The 20,921-nt window shown below is 28.1% G+C and overlaps 1 protein-coding gene and 1 non-coding gene across 2 annotated transcripts; both read left to right on the forward strand.

Annotated features, from left to right (window-relative positions):
* The first annotated feature begins 3,258 nt into the window (after positions 1-3,258).
* LOC110620141 lies at positions 3,259-5,167 on the forward strand. Its single transcript, XM_021763743.2, has 2 exons — positions 3,259-4,713; positions 4,819-5,167. Exons 1-2 carry the CDS (start codon positions 4,646-4,648, stop codon positions 5,138-5,140), a joined length of 390 nt encoding a protein of 129 aa, XP_021619435.1. The 5' UTR covers positions 3,259-4,645; the 3' UTR covers positions 5,141-5,167.
* A 14,946-nt stretch (positions 5,168-20,113) lies between these two features.
* TRNAI-AAU lies at positions 20,114-20,187 on the forward strand. Its single transcript has one exon. It is a non-coding gene; the product is annotated as a tRNA-Ile (tRNA).
* Positions 20,188-20,921: the final 734 nt, after the last annotated feature.

Consider the following 20,921-nt stretch of genomic DNA (forward strand, 5'->3'; position numbering starts at 1 on the left):
CAAAATCCTACGGGATTTTGGCGTTCGCTACAGTGTCACGCCAAATATGGCGTGACACTGTAGCAGCGCTATTTTCTGTTTTTTTTTTTTTTTTTAAATTTATAATATAATTTAAAATTTATTTTTTTTTTTAATTTTTTTAAATTATAATATAATTAAATTAATGTTTAATTAATGTATGTTTATAATTAATGTTTAAGTAATGTTTTTTTATAATTATTATTTAATTAATATATTTTTATAATTAATATTTTTATTTATTTATTTATAAAATAATTAAATATTTAAATATTGGATGGAAATATAAAATATATAAATATTTAGAGTGAATATATAGAATTATATAAATTTTTTGAGTGATATATATAAATAAAATTAAAGTAAAATAAATAATATAATATTAAAGAGAGAGAAGAATATAAATAGAATATTCTTTTTGGTGTTAAAATTGGTACAAAAGGTTGGAGATAATATTGCACCATTTTAATACTTTGCACTAAAATGGTGCACAGCATTGGAGATGGCCTAAAGGAGAGGATTTTTATCAAACTGAAGGAAATCACCAGAGGATAAGGTTAGCAAAAAATCTTCATAAGACAATTATGAGAAAATTCCAAAATTCAAAGCATTTATTAATTTGTATCATATAAAAATTCATCAAAGCTTTAATTATCAATATTAAAAATAATGATATTTATGCCGACTAAATCTGCAAAGCCACTCAATATTGATTTTTTTTTTTTTTTTTTGTTTTTAAATCCTTTGTTGAGAATGACAGGAGACACGAACTGCCTAAAATTCTTGCCTTAAAAAAAATTATATAATTTTATTAATTTTTAATTTAAAATGTATGATTTAATTTGAATTAAAATAATATTTATAATATTATAATATTAATAAATAGCAATAATTTTTAAATATTATTAAAAATATTTGATATGAAAATTATATTAAAAGTAATAATTTAATATAAATTAAATTATAAATTTTAAAATAATAATTAGTGAAATTATATAAGATTCTTTTAAATTTTTTTAATTAATAATTATATTAATATTTTTTAATAGCGTAAAAATTAACCTATTAAACATTTGAATAAAATTAAAATCTATTGAATACTTGTATTTTTTTAAAAAAAAATTCAATTTTATATTAAAATCATACTATACTCTAAATTTTATTAATCATTTTCTAAATTTTCATAATTTTATCACTTTATAAAAATTTAAAATTTATAATACAATCACCAATTTATTTTTAATTATTATAATTTTTAAATGTAGATATTATATAAGTCACAATTTTTGTCTAATTGTCCAATTGAGAGTGCATTTTAGCTTTTAATAATGTGATAAATTAAACAAATGAAAGGAGAAAAAAAAAAAAAAAAAAGTACACCGTGAATTAATTGAACTCATAGGGAGGAAGAAGATGCCTTATCTACACGAAAAAGAAGAGGACCCCATTAGCCATTTCCGTGCAGACATTTGCTATTTCCTTTCTGTCCTCGTCAATTCATTGGCCACCCACAGCCTGTTCTTCCTAAGTCCTAACTTTCTTGGCATCATCCAAGCAAACGCCTTTTCTTTTTCCCTCTTCCCCCTTAATCTCTCGTCACATTAACTGCGGAGTTTTTTTTATCTAAATTTGAAAATAAAAAAATTTATTAATTTAGAATAAAAAAATATTTATTGAAAATAAAATATTTATTAATTTAAAATAATAAAAAATATTTATAGATTTAAAATTTAATTGTTAAATAACAGTTAAAATTAGTCCTTAACGTTTTTATAAAAAATGTCATGACCGACATTTTTTATAAAAGCCCTAAATTTTTTTTTTAAATAATGTTTTGGTGTAATTTATTTATTTATTTTTATTTTTAGGAAAGATTTTTATGATTTAATTTTTTTATTTTTTAATTATTAAGATATTATAATTATATTAAAGATTTTTATGATTTAATTTTTTTATTTTTTAATTATTAAGATATTATAATTATATTAATTAATTAATATATTATTTTTATATTATATTAATTTAATAATTTTATTTATATTATATTTTTTATAATAATAAATTTTATTAATTTTAATATATTATTATAATAATATTATAATTAAATAATACTAATTATAAATTTATTTACCAGTTATAAATTTATTAATATATAATTATTATATTTTATTATTTTTAATATATAATAATATTATAAAAAATTATATAAAAATATTTAGAATTATAATATTATTCTGTTATTAAATATATGTACAAAATTATTAAATTAAATAATTAATAAAAAAATTAAATTAATTAATTAATATGAACCTTTAAAATTATAAGAATTAAATTTATTTTTTACTTTTTATTTATTGAAATAGTATTGTGCAATAGTATATAATTATAAAATAATATTAATCTTATAACATTCTACATAATTATAGAATAATATTAATTTTAATAATATTTTTAATTTAAATATTAATATATAAAATATATTAATATTTGGAATTACAAAATAACATTACAGTGTGATTAGATGTTGTATGGGATCCTTTATTGTTTATAATTTATTAAAGATAATAAATTTAATTAATTTAGTTGTGATTAGATTAATTAATTAATTTATTTATTTTAATAAATTATAAATAATTTAATATTTTCCTATAATTTCTGATAGTAAAATAATATAATAATTTTAAATATCATTGTTTATAATTTATAAATAAATAAATTAAATAATTAATTCAGTGAAATGACATGAAGAATAATATTGTAGAGTCATAAAATAATATTATTATATAATTAAAGGTGTATATCAAATTTCTGGTGCTATTTAATTACAATATAAATATATTAATTTATTAAAAATAATAAAAAAATTTATTGCTAATAAATATATATAATATTATTAAATTATTTATATATATATATAATGGCAACGAAATTATATTTATATATTTAATTGTAATATAATATTAATTTTATAACTTTGAAATTATATATTATAACAACATATTTATATTATATTAATTTAATAATATTATTTATATTATATTTTATAATAATAAATTTTTTTATAATTTTAATATATTAATATTTAATAAATTTTATTATTAATATTTTATAATTTTTGACGTTTTTATAAAAGTGCCAAAAAAAATTTTTTTTTTTAAATAATTGCCTAGCTCCCATTCTAAATTTGTAAATTTTTTTATTTTCGACCCTGAATTAACAAAAAAACACTCAACTACAAAAGTTCCTCTTTTACCTTGCATTATATTCTCCTCCATTCAATCCTTTTCATTTTCCTTCCGTGTCATCCAAACACAGCCCAACAGCTTTAGCTTTTAAAAAAACTGAGATTCACTGACTTGGCCACCTTCAGTTCATTGGGTAAAGAAAGTTTCTGCTGAGAGCTGGTCCTGGCAATTGTTTCTATGGCTAATAGTAATGCTAGCGAACAACCATCCGCTTCTCTAGCCCTCACCCCTGACAACATTAATCCTCAGAAAGATGAGCTTCTCTTCTCCGGTGACCGGAAATTCGCCGTCCATGGTGAGATCATGCTGCTTGTTCTCGTATTGCTTTTCGCTTTCTTTCTTCTGTTTATTATCTACTTTTTGTTTAAAAGACGCTACAACTACGATTCCCCTAAGCTCAGCCAATCGGAGCTTGTTTCTCAGATGAATCCTTCGGCCGCTATTTTTAAAGTTCAGTTGAAAGATGGTACAAATCTGATGCAAGTTACCCAGCAACCACTGTAGCCATAGGTGAACTTCAAGGTGGCTCAAGCCCTAAAATCGTCTTGGCCACATGACTTTTCTCATCCTCTTGTTGATTCCTGCGGACTTCAGGAATTGCCAATCATTGATTGCCACATCGTTGAAGTAGTTGAATATGGAACGAAATGGCAGCTTGGAATTGGTGAGACGAAGGAGATAATATGTCCTGCATGAAATTTATTTGTATATTGTTTGTTCAATAGTGGATGTAAGGGTAAGTTTAGTTTCCTCGTAAGTTTTGAGATTCCCTCTTTGTATTTAAAGCAATTGGAAACTTTGCATTAATCAGTGATTTTGTTTAATCAAGTATACAGACCTAGATCATGAGATATTCTTACACATACATGGTTGCAAGCACATCTAGCTAATAAATAAATTAAAATATTAATAAATTTTACATTTTTAATTAAATTTTCTTAACGGAGTAAAAAGTTTTCTTAGTTCAAATTAAGAATATTTCATATTGTTATTTCATAGCTTACAGGTTATGCCAATCGGTGGAGTTGGAGATCCTTCTCTCTCTTTGTTTGAAAAGAGAGAAAGCTTCTCTCAAACATTTGTCTATCTCTTCTTCCGGTAAAGCCGGTCTTTTATGTCTTTTTAGGAGATATTTTTTGCACTTCTCAAGTGAGAAAAGACCTCATCTTAACCCAACAGTGGATTGACATGTCTATTGTCGGGTTGAATGTATATAGCTCTTTTGTTTTATCAACAGCGACGCTGAACTATGAGGGGTCTTACATATTGAATGCTTTTTTTATTTTCTGTTTGTTGTGGTATTTGGTTGGTTGGTTGTTTGTTCTTTGTAGGCCAGAGATTCAACGAGTTCTAGTTCATCATGCGGCATCCTTAGGCATTTGATGGGTCGTCAATGGTTCATTGAGCTTGTCTCGGCATGCGCTTTGTCGTCAAAGATCGCACAACCACTGTTTTTCTCAATCCTTAAAAGTTTTGTTTTTGTTTTTTTTCCTTTAGAACATAGTGAAAGATGACTTGAAGCTGTTCGATTGATTCCATTTTCCTTCTGTGGCAGTTCATTCTTCACCAATCCTATGGTTGCACGTGACTTTTTGGTTGCGATGAGCGCTCTCTCATCCTACAGTGGTGATCCTCTAGTTGTTGTTCATCATCCTCAGCTTCAATTTGTTATTTATGGTCGAATGGCTACAATAGGAAGGAGTTTGTATTTCAGCTACGGTGGCGTAAATGATGCTTGGGTGGCCGGATATAGCCTGAGGAGCACTAGCAATGAACTGTTGAAGCTTCCAAATCTGAACCAGATTCTCCTGCTTTTCGATCGAGTTTTTAGAGCTTCTCAATTATGGGCTTCATTTGTGTATTTTCATTTTTGTTAGGTTCTAAATATATATAGATTTGGCCTACCCTCTCTCTGAATAAAATCTATATATTAACCCAAAAAGAAAAAAATTAGAGCAATTTTTCAAATCATGCATAATATACAAAATAATTTTAAAATCATATAGAATTTTAAAATATTTTCGAATTATGTGTGTCAACTCAGTGGCTTCGCCGGTCAAACTGGCGAACCCACATTTTAAAATTATTTTTTATATTATGTATGATTTGAAAAATTGCTCAAAAAATTACGTCAATCTAATTCATAGATATGATGGATTTTTGAGCCAAGAGGCCTATAATGTTATGTATATAGGCCTTAGACCTTTATAATATTTATTTCTATTAATAACTTTTTTTTTATGTATTCAACAAAATAAATTAATTAAAATTATGAAATAAATAAAAATATTTATTTGTCTGAATGACACTCTAAAATCTATAATTTGCTACTAATGATTTTAAGGTTTAGTTTTATTACTCACAATCTTAAAATTTTTGCATATAATTGCAAGTTGGTGTTACCTCCTATTTGAAATAAATAAAAAAAATTAAGAATTTAATTTAATTAATTTTTATTAATCCTCTTATTCATAATAATAATAATTTATTTTTTAATTTAAAAAACTTTATTTAAAATAATTTAAAATTATGAATAAATTTATAAAAAATAATTTAAATTTTTTCTTAAAAAAATAAATCATTTCAAACAGGGCAAGGTTTTAATTTCCCATCTCAATTAGACTTTTATATTTTAGATTTGAGAAAGGAAATATTGATCATATTGAGTGTTTTCCATTTTTAGTTGATCGCTTTCTTAGTTGAACTCTGCCAATCATATCTTTAAGAAAAAAAAAAAAAAACTCATATAAACAATTAAAAATATTAAAATGAAGTGAGGAGATGAACTTAAATCAGTTGTGATTTGATTTACTTTTTAGGTAAACAGATTAAAAAAGCTTTTTTTTTTTTCATTTTGCTAATTAATTATAACCATTACTTCTAAATTTTTTTTAATTTAGCCTAATTTCAAATATTGATTTTAATTATAGTCAAGGCTTGAAATTAGATTTAAATTATGCTAATGTGTATACTCTAGTCGATAAAAAATAACTTTTATTTACAAATCCTACAATTTTTAATTATAATTTAATCAATTAAATCAAATTTAATCGAATTATATCAATTTGATTTAATTTAATTTTCTCATAACTGGTTCAATTCAATAAAATAAAAATTCCAATTAGTTAAATCAACTGATTGCTGGTGCTGCAGCAAAATTCTGATCACATGGGAATGCAACTAGTTACAGCTTAGATGTATGGAAGGGACTTTTTGAAAAATAAAGTTAAAAAAAATATATTTCTTAAATTATGGACCGCGAGAAAAAATTTTTTGAATTAGGATGAATCGGCCCTCTATCGCATTTTATAAGTATGATAGAGCCTACCGCACTTATAAAGTGCAGTAGAGAGTCATTAATTCAAAAATAAAATTTTTTTAAATAGACGTGCAGTAGAATTTGATTTAAAATTTTTTTTAAAATAAAAATTTTTTTAAAATTTTCGTATTACCACAATTTGAAAATTATGGTAATTCTAAGATTTGTTTAATATATATATTATATTAATTTTATTTATTTATATATAATATATATAATTATAAAAATTATACTAATATTAATCATTTAATATAATTAAAATTTAATATAATAATAATAATCATATATAAATTTATTTTAATAATTAAAATTATATATATATAACCTTGTAATTATATTTATTTTAAAAATAATATCATATATTTTATATTTATTTATAGAATTTATTATTTTTATTAAAATTATATTTATAAATAAATAAATAAAAATATTTATGAATCATAAAAATTTAAATATATATATATATAAATAATTAAAATTACGGAATGTAATAAAAGTAAAACAATATAATTACAAATGATAAAATAAAAAAATAATGTTAATGATGTTCCAAATGTCTTTTCGTGCCACATGGACGTCCCCTTCTTTCATGTGGACGTCGGGTTCTATATGGCCTGCGGTCACCACTTGTATCCTCACTTTCAGGAGCAGCAGGATTAATATTTAGATCAGGAGCCACCGAGCTCGGATCTTGTGTTGCAGTATAATGCGATGGTAAATAGATATCATCAAATATAAAAGTGGAGTACTGCTGTTCCGGTGTGTACTATACAAAATTGCCAGAGAATGGTTGTGTGCCTAGGCTAGATGAAGGAATATCCACAGAATGTCTAGCCGAAAATGCATTAATGGAGCTAGCATGTCGTGCAAAAGTATCAAAAGTACTACCTACCGGGGTCTGCATCCGAAATGGATTATCTTTAATACCAACCTGCTGGAAGGACCTCTGTGTCGGGGTTATATGAGGTGGTGGCATATAACTACCATGTGTTCATGTAGTATAATATGATCCACATTCTTGTGTAATACTAGGTCCTGCTGAAGACTGTCCAACCTCACCAAATAATCGATGAATGTGGAATGAAACGGGTGCCGGAATGATGACATTTGCCGGGAAAGTGGTATGTACATCAGCATCAGCTTCTTGGCGAGAGGTACGTCTACGCCTAAGCCTCCTCGGCGGGTAAACAGGCTCTTCAGGGTCATTTGGCATAGGTTGCGCCTGAGGTGCCGGTTGGGGTGGATGTATCTCTGTTATTCGTTTCTCTTCCTCCATGGCATAGAACATTGTTGTTGTTTGTCTTTCAATAAGATCTGTGCCCGGATTAGGAAACTGTCGATTAATTAAATGTATATTCTCGATACCATCCTCCTGTTAGCAAAACAATAATTAAACATTGATATGTTTAAAAAAAAACATATGAAAATGTAATGAACAATAAAATATTACCACAGTGCCAATAGCTGCACCACGATGCGATATACATCGATGAGAAACTCGTCTATACCATTCTAGGTACTCTGAATGATAATGTAGTGGCCCATGTAATGGTGCTGCTTCAACCAACCGTTGCCATCTATCTTCCCAAATGGCAATCCAACGTGCATGAATTGTAATCTAATTACTATCGGATGATAATAGAGATGTGTTATGAAGATCAGCTGGCTGGCGTGGTGGATGTGGTATTGGTTGTTGCATCCCGAATTGGCGCAACACTCTATCAGGTTGATGCCATTCTACCACATGGAAGCAGATCAAGGGAACCACTGCTCTCCAAATGTCGCGTCCTTGCGTGCAATATAATGGCAATGATGCAAGGAGTTCATCGGAATATGGCTCCCATACCATCTGAAATGAAAATATATATATATATTTATTAGAAATTTGTTAAAAATATCATAGTAATCGAAGTACATTCCATAATTAATATTAGGGTAATTTACGATTTAGTTCCTGGGTATTACCATTATTAACAAGTCAGTCCCTGTATTTTTAGAAACCTATTAAAACGTCCTTATGTTTTCTCTCCGTCAACGAAATAGTCCTTCTGTCTATTTTTGCCGTTAAAAATATAGTAAAAGACTATATTACCCCCCATTATTGTTCTCCTTCTCCTCTTCCTTCCTTTTCTTCTTCATCAATTCTTCTTCTGCTTCTTCTTCTTCTCCTTCTTCTTCTGCTTCTTCTCCTTCTTCTCCTTCTTCTTCGGCTTCTTCTCCTTCTTCTTTTGCTTCTTTTTCTTCTTTCTCTTCTTCTTCTTCTTTCTCTTCTTCTTCTTCTTCTTCTCATTCTTCTTCTTCTTCTTTTTCTTCTTCTTCTTCTTCTTCTTCTTCTTCTTCTTCTTCTCCTTTTTCTTCTTTCTCTTCTTCTTCTTCTTCTTCTTCTCCTCCTCCTCCTCCTTCTTCTTCTTCTCCTTCTTCTTCTTCTTCTTCTTCTTCTTCTTCTTCTTTCTCTTCTTCTTCTTCTTCTTCTTTTTCTTCTTCTTCTTTTTCGGAGGAGGACGAAAGAAAAGACAGGGACTATTTCGTTGACAAAAAGAAACGATAAGGACGTTTTAATAGATCTGAGAAAAGATAGGGACTATTTAGTTGACATAAAAAAACGATAAGGACGTTTTAATAGATATGAAAAAAGATAAAAATATTTTAATAGATTTTTGAAAATGTAAGGACTAACTTGTTAATAATTGTAATATACAAGGACTAAATAAATTATTTTATTTGAGGGTAAAATTGGATTTTAAAATTTTTCTCTCTCCTCCTTTATCTAATTTTAACGGAAAATAGGACGGAAGGACTATTTCGTTGACGGAAATAAAATATAAGGACGTTTTAATAGGTTTCTAAAAATACAGGGACTGACTTGTTAATAATGGTAATACCCAGGGACTAAATCGTAAATTACCCTTAATATTATACCTCTGGATCACCCATTCTGTCAAATTTATAGCGTATTTCTGTCAAGACATGTGTTACGACTTGAGTGATACGTCGTGCATTACTCCATCTGAAAATATTATTAAAAAAACGCAAGAATTTAATATAAATGCGTAACATGCAAATCATAATAATGTCATAATAAGCATAAAATACCAACCGACTTTCCAGTGGAGCATCATTATGTGGGTCTCGTATATTTATAGATGGTGATATTGAAATAAATCGATCCCATGCCCATATCTGTAGGATGTGTAGAGCTCCACCTAATTGAGACACTCTCGGATCAGTGGCCCGACAAAGTTCTCGATATAACCAGGCAAGACAAGTTGAACCCCAACTATACATGCTTGCTCTATGTAAATTAGCAATTAGCGGTAGAAACATTAGGTTCACCCTACTAGGATTCCTATTAGTGAATAAGGAACCCCCAATGATCCGCAGAATGTAAGTACGGGCATATCTCTGGATCACTTCTTCATCAGCATTATCTGGTAGCTCATTAAAATTTTTGACTAACCAACTTAATGGCAACGAGCTACCCCACATTATATTAGCGGGAGGTATGATTTCTAAGGTATCTTGACAATACATCATCCAATTGATAATAGAATTACCTACAACAGCATCCCCATCAATAGATAGGCCGAAAATAACACCGATGTCCTGAAGAGTAATTGTACACTCTCCTACTGACATCATAAATGTGTGTGTTTCAGGACGTCATCTCTCAACCAGTGATGTAATTAAATGATGATCCAGCGAAAAGAAGCCTAATCTGACAGCACCATAAAATCCATAAATTCTGAGATAGACTTCAATACGGGGGTGAAAATCCTGCTTCAAAACACTCGCAGATCGCCTACAATGTAGTGGCTCATTTTCAATCTCCTCATTCCAAACTGACTGTGATCTATAAGACTGCTGTTGTGTCAATAAAGACTAATCAAGAGGGCTCGGACTCGTGTAATCACGATAATTTTGTCTACCCGTCATATCTGTGAAATAAAATGTGAACAAATATGTCATAAATTGATGATAATTTTCATTAAAAACATAAGTACGAGTAACATGCAATTTTATCAGAGAAGTCACATGCAATATTATAGTACATGTCATAATTTTGTCCTATATATCAGAAAAGTCACATGCAAGGTAACAGTACACGTCATAATTTTATAGTATGTATTAGAAAAGTCACATGCAAGATAATAGTACACATCGTAATTTTGTAGTATTTATCAGAGAAGTCACATGCAAGATAATAGTACAATGTCATTATTGTAATAGTGCAATACATGTGACATGTAGTGATTGTGATCCATATTGTATATAAATACGAAAATTTAGCATCCTTGTGTGATCATAGAAAAATGGCTGGAAGTTCATCGTTCAATAAAGAGGGTCGAGTGTGGTTGCTTCCAAATTTCAATGACGACTATAAGAAAGAGAAGCATGGTGATCATAGAGAATATTATGCTGGTTTGAGAATAGAGTGGAGTTTCAGGTTTGACGAATCAAACAAACTTGTTAGTGATTTGCAGTCATTGGGTGCTCCTATTATAAAACGTCATTCTCTTAACATGGCAAAGAATAATATAAGGGCATATGAAGAGAGCCTTCGTATCATTCGAAAAGAAAATAATAGATTGCTGCTTCGTCATTGCAGGTTTTACATGTATAATTTGGCAAAAGAACAAGCAACTGCGATGGGTCATGAGCTCACAGAAGCTGAGATCAGAAATATAATGAATAATCCAAATTATGTATCTGATGAAGAGATGTCTGATGAAGAGTAAGTGTTACCTTATATTTTCTACTATCACAGTTTAATATCTGTGGTGGCAAATAATTGTATTGTTATGTTAGCTACAATTATATGTGTTATAAATATAATATGCGGAATGTATGTGCTTTGTATTACTATGTTTTTTCCACTATAACATTTTACAAACCATTCTAATATTCTTTTCAATTGTTACAATCATCATCTGACAGTGGCACATCGGATTGGTACTCTGGCGCATTTCCTAAATTATAAAAAATTCGATATTGATTAGTATCACCATCTGCTTTAAAATCTTCAGCTCTGGATGTAAAATACCACCTATTTAATCGTATTTTAATACGATTATTTTCCTCTCGTATACGATATAATGCATTTCGGAGCTGATTAATATTATTGATTGACATATGAATCGCCTTTTTTCTTGGTACTTTAATATTTAGTGAACTAGCCTCCTCATGTAAAGCTGTTGACTGAGCCACCCTATATAACCATTCAGATTTCATGATGTTGTAAATTTTATCAGAATTATGCTGATTAGGATCTAACGGATATATGAAATCATTATCCAGTGCCCAACAACGTCCTGTCATTCTAAAAATGTCACCTGGCGTGTATATCAAAGTGGACATTGTCCCTAGAATGACACAATTTTGGATAATATAAGTTATAATAGCAAGATAAATTGTACTATGCCAGTGCTATATATTTTAATTACTAACAACATGGAGGTCAAAAAGATTGCAAATATTTTACAAAATCATTACCATCGACACCCTTAAATATAATATGTTATCAATTTGCAATGCTTTATTAATCCGTCTAATATATAGAAATTATCAAATTACAGTCACATAAATCAGTTCAACAACGCCTGACGACACATGTTTGTTTATTATGACCAGACTTTCCACATATAGTACAATGATTTTTAGAAGTTAAAGAAACCTTTGATACCCTCCAGTCCATCTCGTTTTGAATTCTGCTACTTCTTAGTCGTCCCTTTTTTCTAATTCTTTGCATATCAGGAATTAGAAGTTTACCGTCAGGTTCTGATCAATAATCAGAATGACCCAATGAATTGAACATACTGCCATAACATTTTAAAGTGCGTTCCAATGTGTAGTATGTATCAACATATTTATCATAATCAATGGATTTCGACAGACAAGCTGCTATGGTGTGTGAACATGGGATTCGCATCTCTTGAAACTTACCACAAGTGTATGTACCTTCTATTAGTTTAACAACTTGCTTATTTCCGGTGCCACTGGTATGAACTTCAAAAACTAAAGTTTCATTACAAAATCGTGTCACCCGATGCCTTGCTGCTTTCATCTCGTTATTCCTAATTATTTCTGCACATGCATGCGTAAAAGTATGCCCCATTTGTATTTGATCCAAATACGTCATGCGACGTATGTCAAAGTAGTTAGCACATTGGTAGAATATTTTTTCGACCATAGCTGTGACGGGTAATGCGCGAAATCCCTTCAACATCCTATTGACAGATTCAATGGTATTTGTTGTCATGGATCCATACCTTTTTCCTCCGTCATGTGACCGTGTCCATGTTTCTAAAGGTATTTTAAGGGACCACTCAAATGTTTCAGGACTCACTTCTCGTATCTTATTCATGGCATCATAAAATTTTCGCTTCTGATTCTGATTAGCTGAAAGGTAAAAAAAACAATTACTGAATGTTTATATATTGAGCATTAATTAAAGACACATAAAGGAATGACAATATCAATATTGAAATTGAATAATTGACCCGCCGTGCATAAAGCTTCCTTCATATCGGTATTCTTAAATTTCGTATTGTAATTGCTTAATATATGTCGAATGCAATATTGATGGTTGGCTGATGGGGGCTGCCACCAATCCTTTTGCATTGCCTTTTTAATCCCAATGTGTCTGTTAGATATGACACATAATTCTTCTCTGTCAGTAACATATAATCGAAGACAATCCATGAACCACCCCCAGTTGTCACTGTCCTCTTTATCAACTAATGCAAATGATATTGGAAAAATCATATTATTTCCATCAAGCCCGGTTGCACAAAGAATACAGCCGCTATATTTCCCATATAAAAAAGTTCCGTCAACAAATATGATTGGCCTACAAAACTTGAATCCTTCAATTGATTGTTGAAATGCCCAAAACATTATATCAAACACTCTAACATTTCCATCCAAACGACCTTTAATCCAGTGTGGATCATCCTCAATTGCGACAACTGTATTAGGATTGTAATTCACAATAGCATGCATGAACTTACGCAATCTCCCATATGATTTCTCCTATCCACCAAAAATCTTTTCAATTGTAAATTGTTTTCCATCCATGTTTTCTTATAGGAAGGTTCATATCCAACCTTATCTTTGATCTCAGTCTAAAGAGTGGCAACTTTCATATCTGGCTGTTGTTCGATCATGGGTAAGATAAATGCACAAATAAATCTAGAATCAAGGTGACCATGATCTTTACTAACACCTGCGTTTCTACATGTGTGCGGACCGTGATATCTTGTTATCTTCCAAACATCAGCATTTTCTTTACGGGATACATGAAGGTGCCATTGAAAACCAGATAATTTGTCCTTACACTTGATCGAATAAGTCCTACTCTTAGTTTCATCATAACAAAATTGGTGATGTTACAATATATGATACTCTTTAGCAGTAGCGATGACAGCCTCTCGAGATCTGAATATCATTCCTACAGAAAATTCTTTCGACTTATCCCAGAATAAATTCGATGGATCTTTTGCATAAGGATCAACTCTCATTACATCAGAGTCAATTTCAGAATACGGAGGTGGAAATATCAACGGTCTAATAGGATTTTCATATCCACTATTGAAACACATTGCAGAATTTACATTATGATAATCTCCATCATTAAATTGAACACCTGGAATGTCGTCTTCCTCGTCAATCCAAGGATCATCTCCATCTGTATCTAAATCATCAAGAAAATCAGTATCATCATCGTTATCACCCTGGCCAACATCCTCTGCACTGTGCTGTAATTCATGACACGTTTCTATCCCTACAACCGGACAATTATTATTCCGGAGATTGTCTTCACCTTCACACTCCACAACGATTGGACAACTAGTTGAAGGCCCAATACCTCAATCTTCTGTTCTATAATGACGAGATAAAATATCTACATATAATACAATTGAATCTAATGACGAGATAAAATGTCCACATCTTCGTCATCACTTAGTTGTGCTAATCCATATTTAATAATATCATTATCCAACATCGGTTGTCTAAAAATAATTCTTGTTATCATATCTTCATGCGTTGACAATTTAATGGCACGAACAATTTTAATCACTAATTCTTCATGATTCAATTTCTTTTCGATTCGAAACATTTTAGACTGTCCACCAACATAATCATATCTAATATCAATATTAACTATGTGCCCGTCCCAGTACACTGTACCATAACGCGAAGTAGTCATTTTTCTTCCTAATTCACCTACTAGACAATAATAGTACAATAAATTACAAATTAAAAAAAATAGAAGCTAAATACATATATATCATAACACCATCCATGTTTGCTATATAAAAAAAATCCTCATTTCATAATATTTTCAATTTTGGTCACAACAACCTATGTATATTAAATTAATTTTTTAAAAAATAAAATTTCATATTTATTATAAATAATGTAAATTTATTTCCCTGCAAAATATTAATTTAAAATTTTAAATAAAATATATCTCACTAAATAATTTTTTTAATAATTTTCTAAAATTTTTCCTACATAAAAAATTTACATTTATAAATTTTTCCTACTTTAAAACTACCTTATTAATCCCTACAATTTTGGTCACAACAACCTATGTATATTAAATTAATTTTTAAAAAATTAAATTTTCATATTTATTATGAATAATATAAATTTATTTCCCCACAAAATATTATTTTAAAATTTTAAATAAAATATATCTCACTAAATAATTTTTTTAATAATTTTTCAATATTTTTCCTACATAAAAAATTTACACTTATAAATTTTTCCTATTTTAAAACTACCTTAATCCCTACAATTTTGTTCACAACAAGCTATGTGTATTAAATTAATTTTTAAAAGACTAAATTTTCATATTTATTATGAATAATATAAATTTATTTCCCCACAAAACATTATTTTAAAATTTTAAATAAAATATATCTCACTAAATAATTTTTTAAATAATTTTCTAATATTTTTCCTAAATAAAAATTTACATTTATAAATTTTTCCTACTTTAATACTACCTTAATCCCTACAATTTTGGTCACAACAACCTATTAATATTAAATTAATTTTAAAAAAAAATAAAATTTCATATTTATTGTAAATAATATAAATTTATTTTCTCACAAAATATTACTTTAAAATTTTAAATCAAATATATCTAACTAAATAATTTTTTATCCATTTCCTAATATTTTCTCTACACAAAAAATTCACAACCAAAATTTACATTTATAATTTTTTAATACTTTAATCCCTACATTGTTTTTGTCCAAGACCCAGTATATATTAAATTTCTTAAATAACTACATTTTGAGATTAATTATGAATATTATAAATTTATTTCACCACTTTTTATTTCATTAATTTTTTAAATAAAATAAATCTAACTAAATAATTTTTTAATAATTTTCTAATATTTTCTCTACACAAAAAATTTACATCAATATTTACATTTATAAATTTTTTCCTACTTTAATACTATCTTAATCCCTACAATTTTGGTCACAACAACTTATGTATATTAAATTAATTTTTAAAAACTAAATTTACATATTTATTATAAATAATATAAATTTATTTCCCCACTAGACACGCTATTTTTTCATACATTTCTTTTTTATTTATCACATTATTATAAATCATAAATTTTTTTTCTCATTTTCTTATATTACTTTTTATAATTTTAAATAAACACAACTATACATTTTTTACTATTAATTACATACAAACTATAATTTTTTCAATAATATAAATATCTTACTAATTACTTAAAAGAATAAAATATACCATATTTTTATAAATAATATTAAATTACTTACTTGTATGAAAATCGATCACAAATTTCACGCGTCCACGAAGACTGTATCGGAAATAGAAAAAACTACAAAATACAAATTTTTTTTATTAATAAATTTTTATTTATCTAAATTTCATATAAAAATTTAATATAAAACGTACCTTTTTTATTGAAAATTTATTCAGATGGGTTGTGGCTGAGACAGAAAATATTGAGAAATATTTTTTTTGAGATGGGTTGAGAGAAATCTAAGAGAAAAGAGAAGTAGTGAAGCGTTGAGAGAAAAGAAATTGCAGCGTGGGGATGGAGAAAAGAAATTGCAGCGTGGAGATGGAGCAGGGACACAGAAAGAAATTGCAGCATGGAGATGGAGCAGCGTGGAGACGGAGTAGGGACACGGTGGGGTTTTATAGTGGGGTTGGGTAGTTGGGATATAAATCTCCTCTACCACACTTTAAAAGTGCGGTAGAGGAGGGTTTCTCTGCCAGGCGCAGGAATCCCTGCACTTGGAAGAGATTCTACCGTACTTTATAAATGCGGTAGAAGCTTTCAGCAGGAGGCGTGCCTGCCTCCTGCTGACGGGGCAGAGACGGGTCTTGTCTCTGCCCTCTCTGCTGACGGGTCTTGGCAGAGAAACCCTCCTACCGCACTTTTGAAGTGCGGTAGATTTTTTGACGGGGCAGAGATGAGACCCATCTCTTCCCTCTCTGCCAGGTGCAGGGATTCCTGCATCTGGCAGAGACCACTTCTACCGCACTTCAAAAGTGCGGTAGATTTTTTTAAAAAAATTAATTAAAAATTCTACCGCACTTTTGAAGTGCGGTAGAATTTTTTTATTTAAAAAATTTTATTTTTTGTATTAACCGCTGACGGGGCAGAGACGAGACCCGTCTCTGCCCTCTCTGCCAGGTGCAGGGATTCCTGCATCTGGCAGAGACCACTTCTACCGCACTTCAAAAGTGCGGTAGATTTTTTTAAAAAAATTAATTAAAAATTCTACCGCAATTCAAAAGTGCGGTAGAATTTTTTTTATTTAAAAATTTTTATTTTTTGTATTAACCGCTCTCTACCGTATTTTACAAGTGCGGTAGGCTCTACCGCACTTATAAAATGCGGTAGAGGGCCGATTCACCCTGATCCGAAAAAGTTTTTCTCGCGGACCAGGGTTTAAGAATTTTTTTTTTTTTTAACTTTATTTTGCAAAAAGTCTTGTATGGAAGTAACTACTTATCCTGGAGTAGATCAATAATCCTCGCACTGAGGGCCAAAAATAAGTTATGCTTCATCGGTAGGAAGTTACAGTCTCTAGATTCAGAAATTGAGAAATACAAGACGTAGCAAAAAGTTGATAGCATGGTAATCTCTTGAATCTTAAACTCTTTATCAAAAGAATTTGTTGGTTCCTTTATTATATACACCATCTACAAAAACTTTATGGGAGAAATTAAAAGTAGATTTGAGCAATATAATAGGCCATTACTTTACCAAATCAAGAGGGAAATTAGCTCTTTCACCTAAGCAAAAATGTTTGTAACTATCTATTTTAACAATTTGAAAAGGCTGTAGGATAAAATGAGTTGTTTAAGAATATCACCCGTGTGTATTTGTGAATCTACCAAAATAATCAATAAAATAGACAATGAAGACAAAGTTTTCCAATTCTTAATGGACTCAATGAATCATATAGTCATGTGAAGGACCAGATACTTATTATGGAGCCTCTGCCCAACATCAATAGTGAATACTCCATGATTTTGTGCGTGGAAAAATAGAGAGAAGTACACAGTGTAAGAATCAGTCTTGATCTTAGCAATACTATTATGAATGTAAAAGGGCTAGAAACTAGCTCACAATTTACAAAAGGAGAGCGATGCGGAACTCAAGATCAATATACGATAAAAACTCTATCACACAATTTGATAACGAATAAAGATATTTTTCAAAAGTTACTCTACCACACCCCTAACCAACTAATGTGATTAGAAACGAAAATTATGGAGTGAAGGTTGCTCTACTGCACTCCTAACTAATAAAGTGATTAGAAACATAGATAATTAAGCGATTCCAACTTCGAAAATGTCACAAAAAATTCTTAATAAGTTAACTAAGAGGAAATCCATATTAGAAAGTCATAAAATTGAACATTGATAAATTGCTAAATAATAGAGAATGACCAAACTATTACTCATAACATCAGCATTTTAACTCAAAAGGAGAAAACTTTAACTTCAATTTCTTAATCGTCTTCAGTTGGAACAAGGAGGAATAAGAATTTTTTTTTTTAACACGTTTTTCCTTATTTCTATTTTAGCCAACTGGCTTCTTTAAGTTTTCTATTATTTTTATTTTTATCAAAATCTCCTTCAATATGCATAAATAAGTGTACAACCAAATGAATAAAATATATTTTTCTTCACTACCAAATACTATTTTTAAATAAAAAAATCTAAAGTTTAAGTTTAGAAATTTAATTATATGGAATCGATTATAGTTATAATTAATTACTATTTTATCTGATGAAATTTAAATAAATTCTACAAAATTTACATAAAAATTTTTTAAATTTTAAAATAAATCAAATAAATTCTTTTTTAAATTCATATATTTTTATTCATATTCTATCTTATTAATAAGTGTATAACATTATTCAATAAGGTATATGAGATTATATTGTCTAACTCATACAAAATATTTCACCATTGATGAAGTCAACAAAGGTATGGAGAAAATTTTCTAATTTTAATAAATATCTGATAATATATAAAAATTATAATAGTATTCGATTTAAAAGAATGAATTTCACTTTTAAATATATTAAATAATATTTTTACATATTATTTTATTTAAAAAAATAAATTTCACTTTTAAATATATTAAATAATACTTTTGTATTTTCCCAAAAATAAGCATTGATAAAATAAAAAAAAAGCTATTTTTTTAAAGATAGACGGAACTTGATAAGTGAGTTTCTCTTCTTTTTAAGAGAGTCTTCCTCTACGAGAGGGTTCTCTCTTCTTAGTATCTTCCTTTTTAAGGGAGTTTTCTATTCTCCATTAAATTCTTATTCAATAATTTTTTAGATCTGATTTAAACATTGGATGGTCTCTATCGGAATCATCCCCAATAGATTTTCATGCTATTTTCTCCATTTGCAGGTCTTCATTTTTTAATCGTGTATTGTGTGACTCGTATGATGGAAAGAAAGAAAATTTTTATAATAATATGAAATATTTATTATAATACCATAGATTGAATACATGGGATAATTAATGAGAAACTCATGCACTAGAAAATTTCCATGCATAGTTTTGGCTGAACTTTAATAGAAATTAATTCATAGTTTAATATCTTTTTAAAAGTTAAACAATTTCTTTTTTCAATTTTAATATTTAAAAGGTATATATATTCTCCAAAAGTATAATTGATACATTTAAAAAATTTAAAAGACTTATTTAAGTTATTTTAATAGTTAAAGGCATATTTATCTAAAAAAAAATGAAAATTTATATAACTATTGCATAATATTTTTTAAAGGCTAAAATTAATCTCTTCCGTTTTACATAATAAGAAAAATTATAATTTAATTTTTTGATATAAAAAAATTTATTAGTTAGTTTCTTGAATTAAAAATATTAAAACAACTCAAAGCTTTTAAAAATTCTAATAATTAATTTGAGTCATTAAATTTTTAAAAACAAAATCTAACGGTCAATAAAAAAGTAAGAGATTTGAGTGATCAGAGGCCTATTAGCTCAGTTGGTTAGAGCGTCGTGCTAATAACGCGAAGGTCGCAGGTTCGAGACCTGCATGGGCCAATCAGCTTTTTTTCTCTTTCCAAGTTTAGTTTGGACATTAGGACAGTTTTGTTCGATGTTTATATTTTTTTTTAGAAAAGTTTTGTCAATGTTTTATAGTAATTAATGGACTAATTTTTAAATAAATTAATTAAAACTAATATTTACTGCTTAATATAATATATTTTAATATTCATTTTTTTATTAACCTTCCCTCAAATTTTTAAAATGTATTTATTAACTGATCTTAAAAAATTATTTACTTAATATTAATTTTTATTGAGAGAAATTTTATTTTCTGGTATAATGAATAAGATAAATATTAATTGTTATTATATTAAGTAATAAAATATTATTTTATTCTCTTAGCAAACTAAAAAAATTATTTTTATTTTATTAATATAATTAAGTGGCCAACAGAATATATATTTTATTGTTTTAATGATTATAAAGGAAAAAATTTAATAAAAAACAATTTAAATATGTTTTGCAAATCTTATTTAAATTTTAAATATCTGGGCTCTCAAATTGAAAATTCAGTATATGAAAATACCAAACTCTTCCTTTTTTATTTTCTTAAATAATTTTTTCTCAAAATTACTTTCCATTTTTATAAACCTCTATTTAAAATAAAAAATTTTATATCAATTTAATTCAGTTGATTTTTCGTTGGAGATTTCGGTAGTGCAGTCTGTGGCTAAACGGTTTTATTATGAGAATTCGGGAAGTATGGAATTGAACTGTAAAAATATCGT

This window comes from Manihot esculenta, chromosome 8 (assembly GCF_001659605.2).
Source record: "Manihot esculenta cultivar AM560-2 chromosome 8, M.esculenta_v8, whole genome shotgun sequence".
In the NCBI taxonomy this organism is placed as follows: Eukaryota; Viridiplantae; Streptophyta; class Magnoliopsida; order Malpighiales; family Euphorbiaceae; genus Manihot; species Manihot esculenta.

Coding starts and splice junctions, on each gene's coding strand:
- LOC110620141 (XM_021763743.2), top strand. CDS start 4,646: ATGGGTCGTCAATGGTTCATTGAGCTTGTCTCGGCATGCGCTTTGTCG. Junction 4,714..4,818: donor TCAAAGATCGCACAACCACT/GTTTTTCTCAAT, acceptor CTTCTGTGGCAG/TTCATTCTTCACCAATCCTA.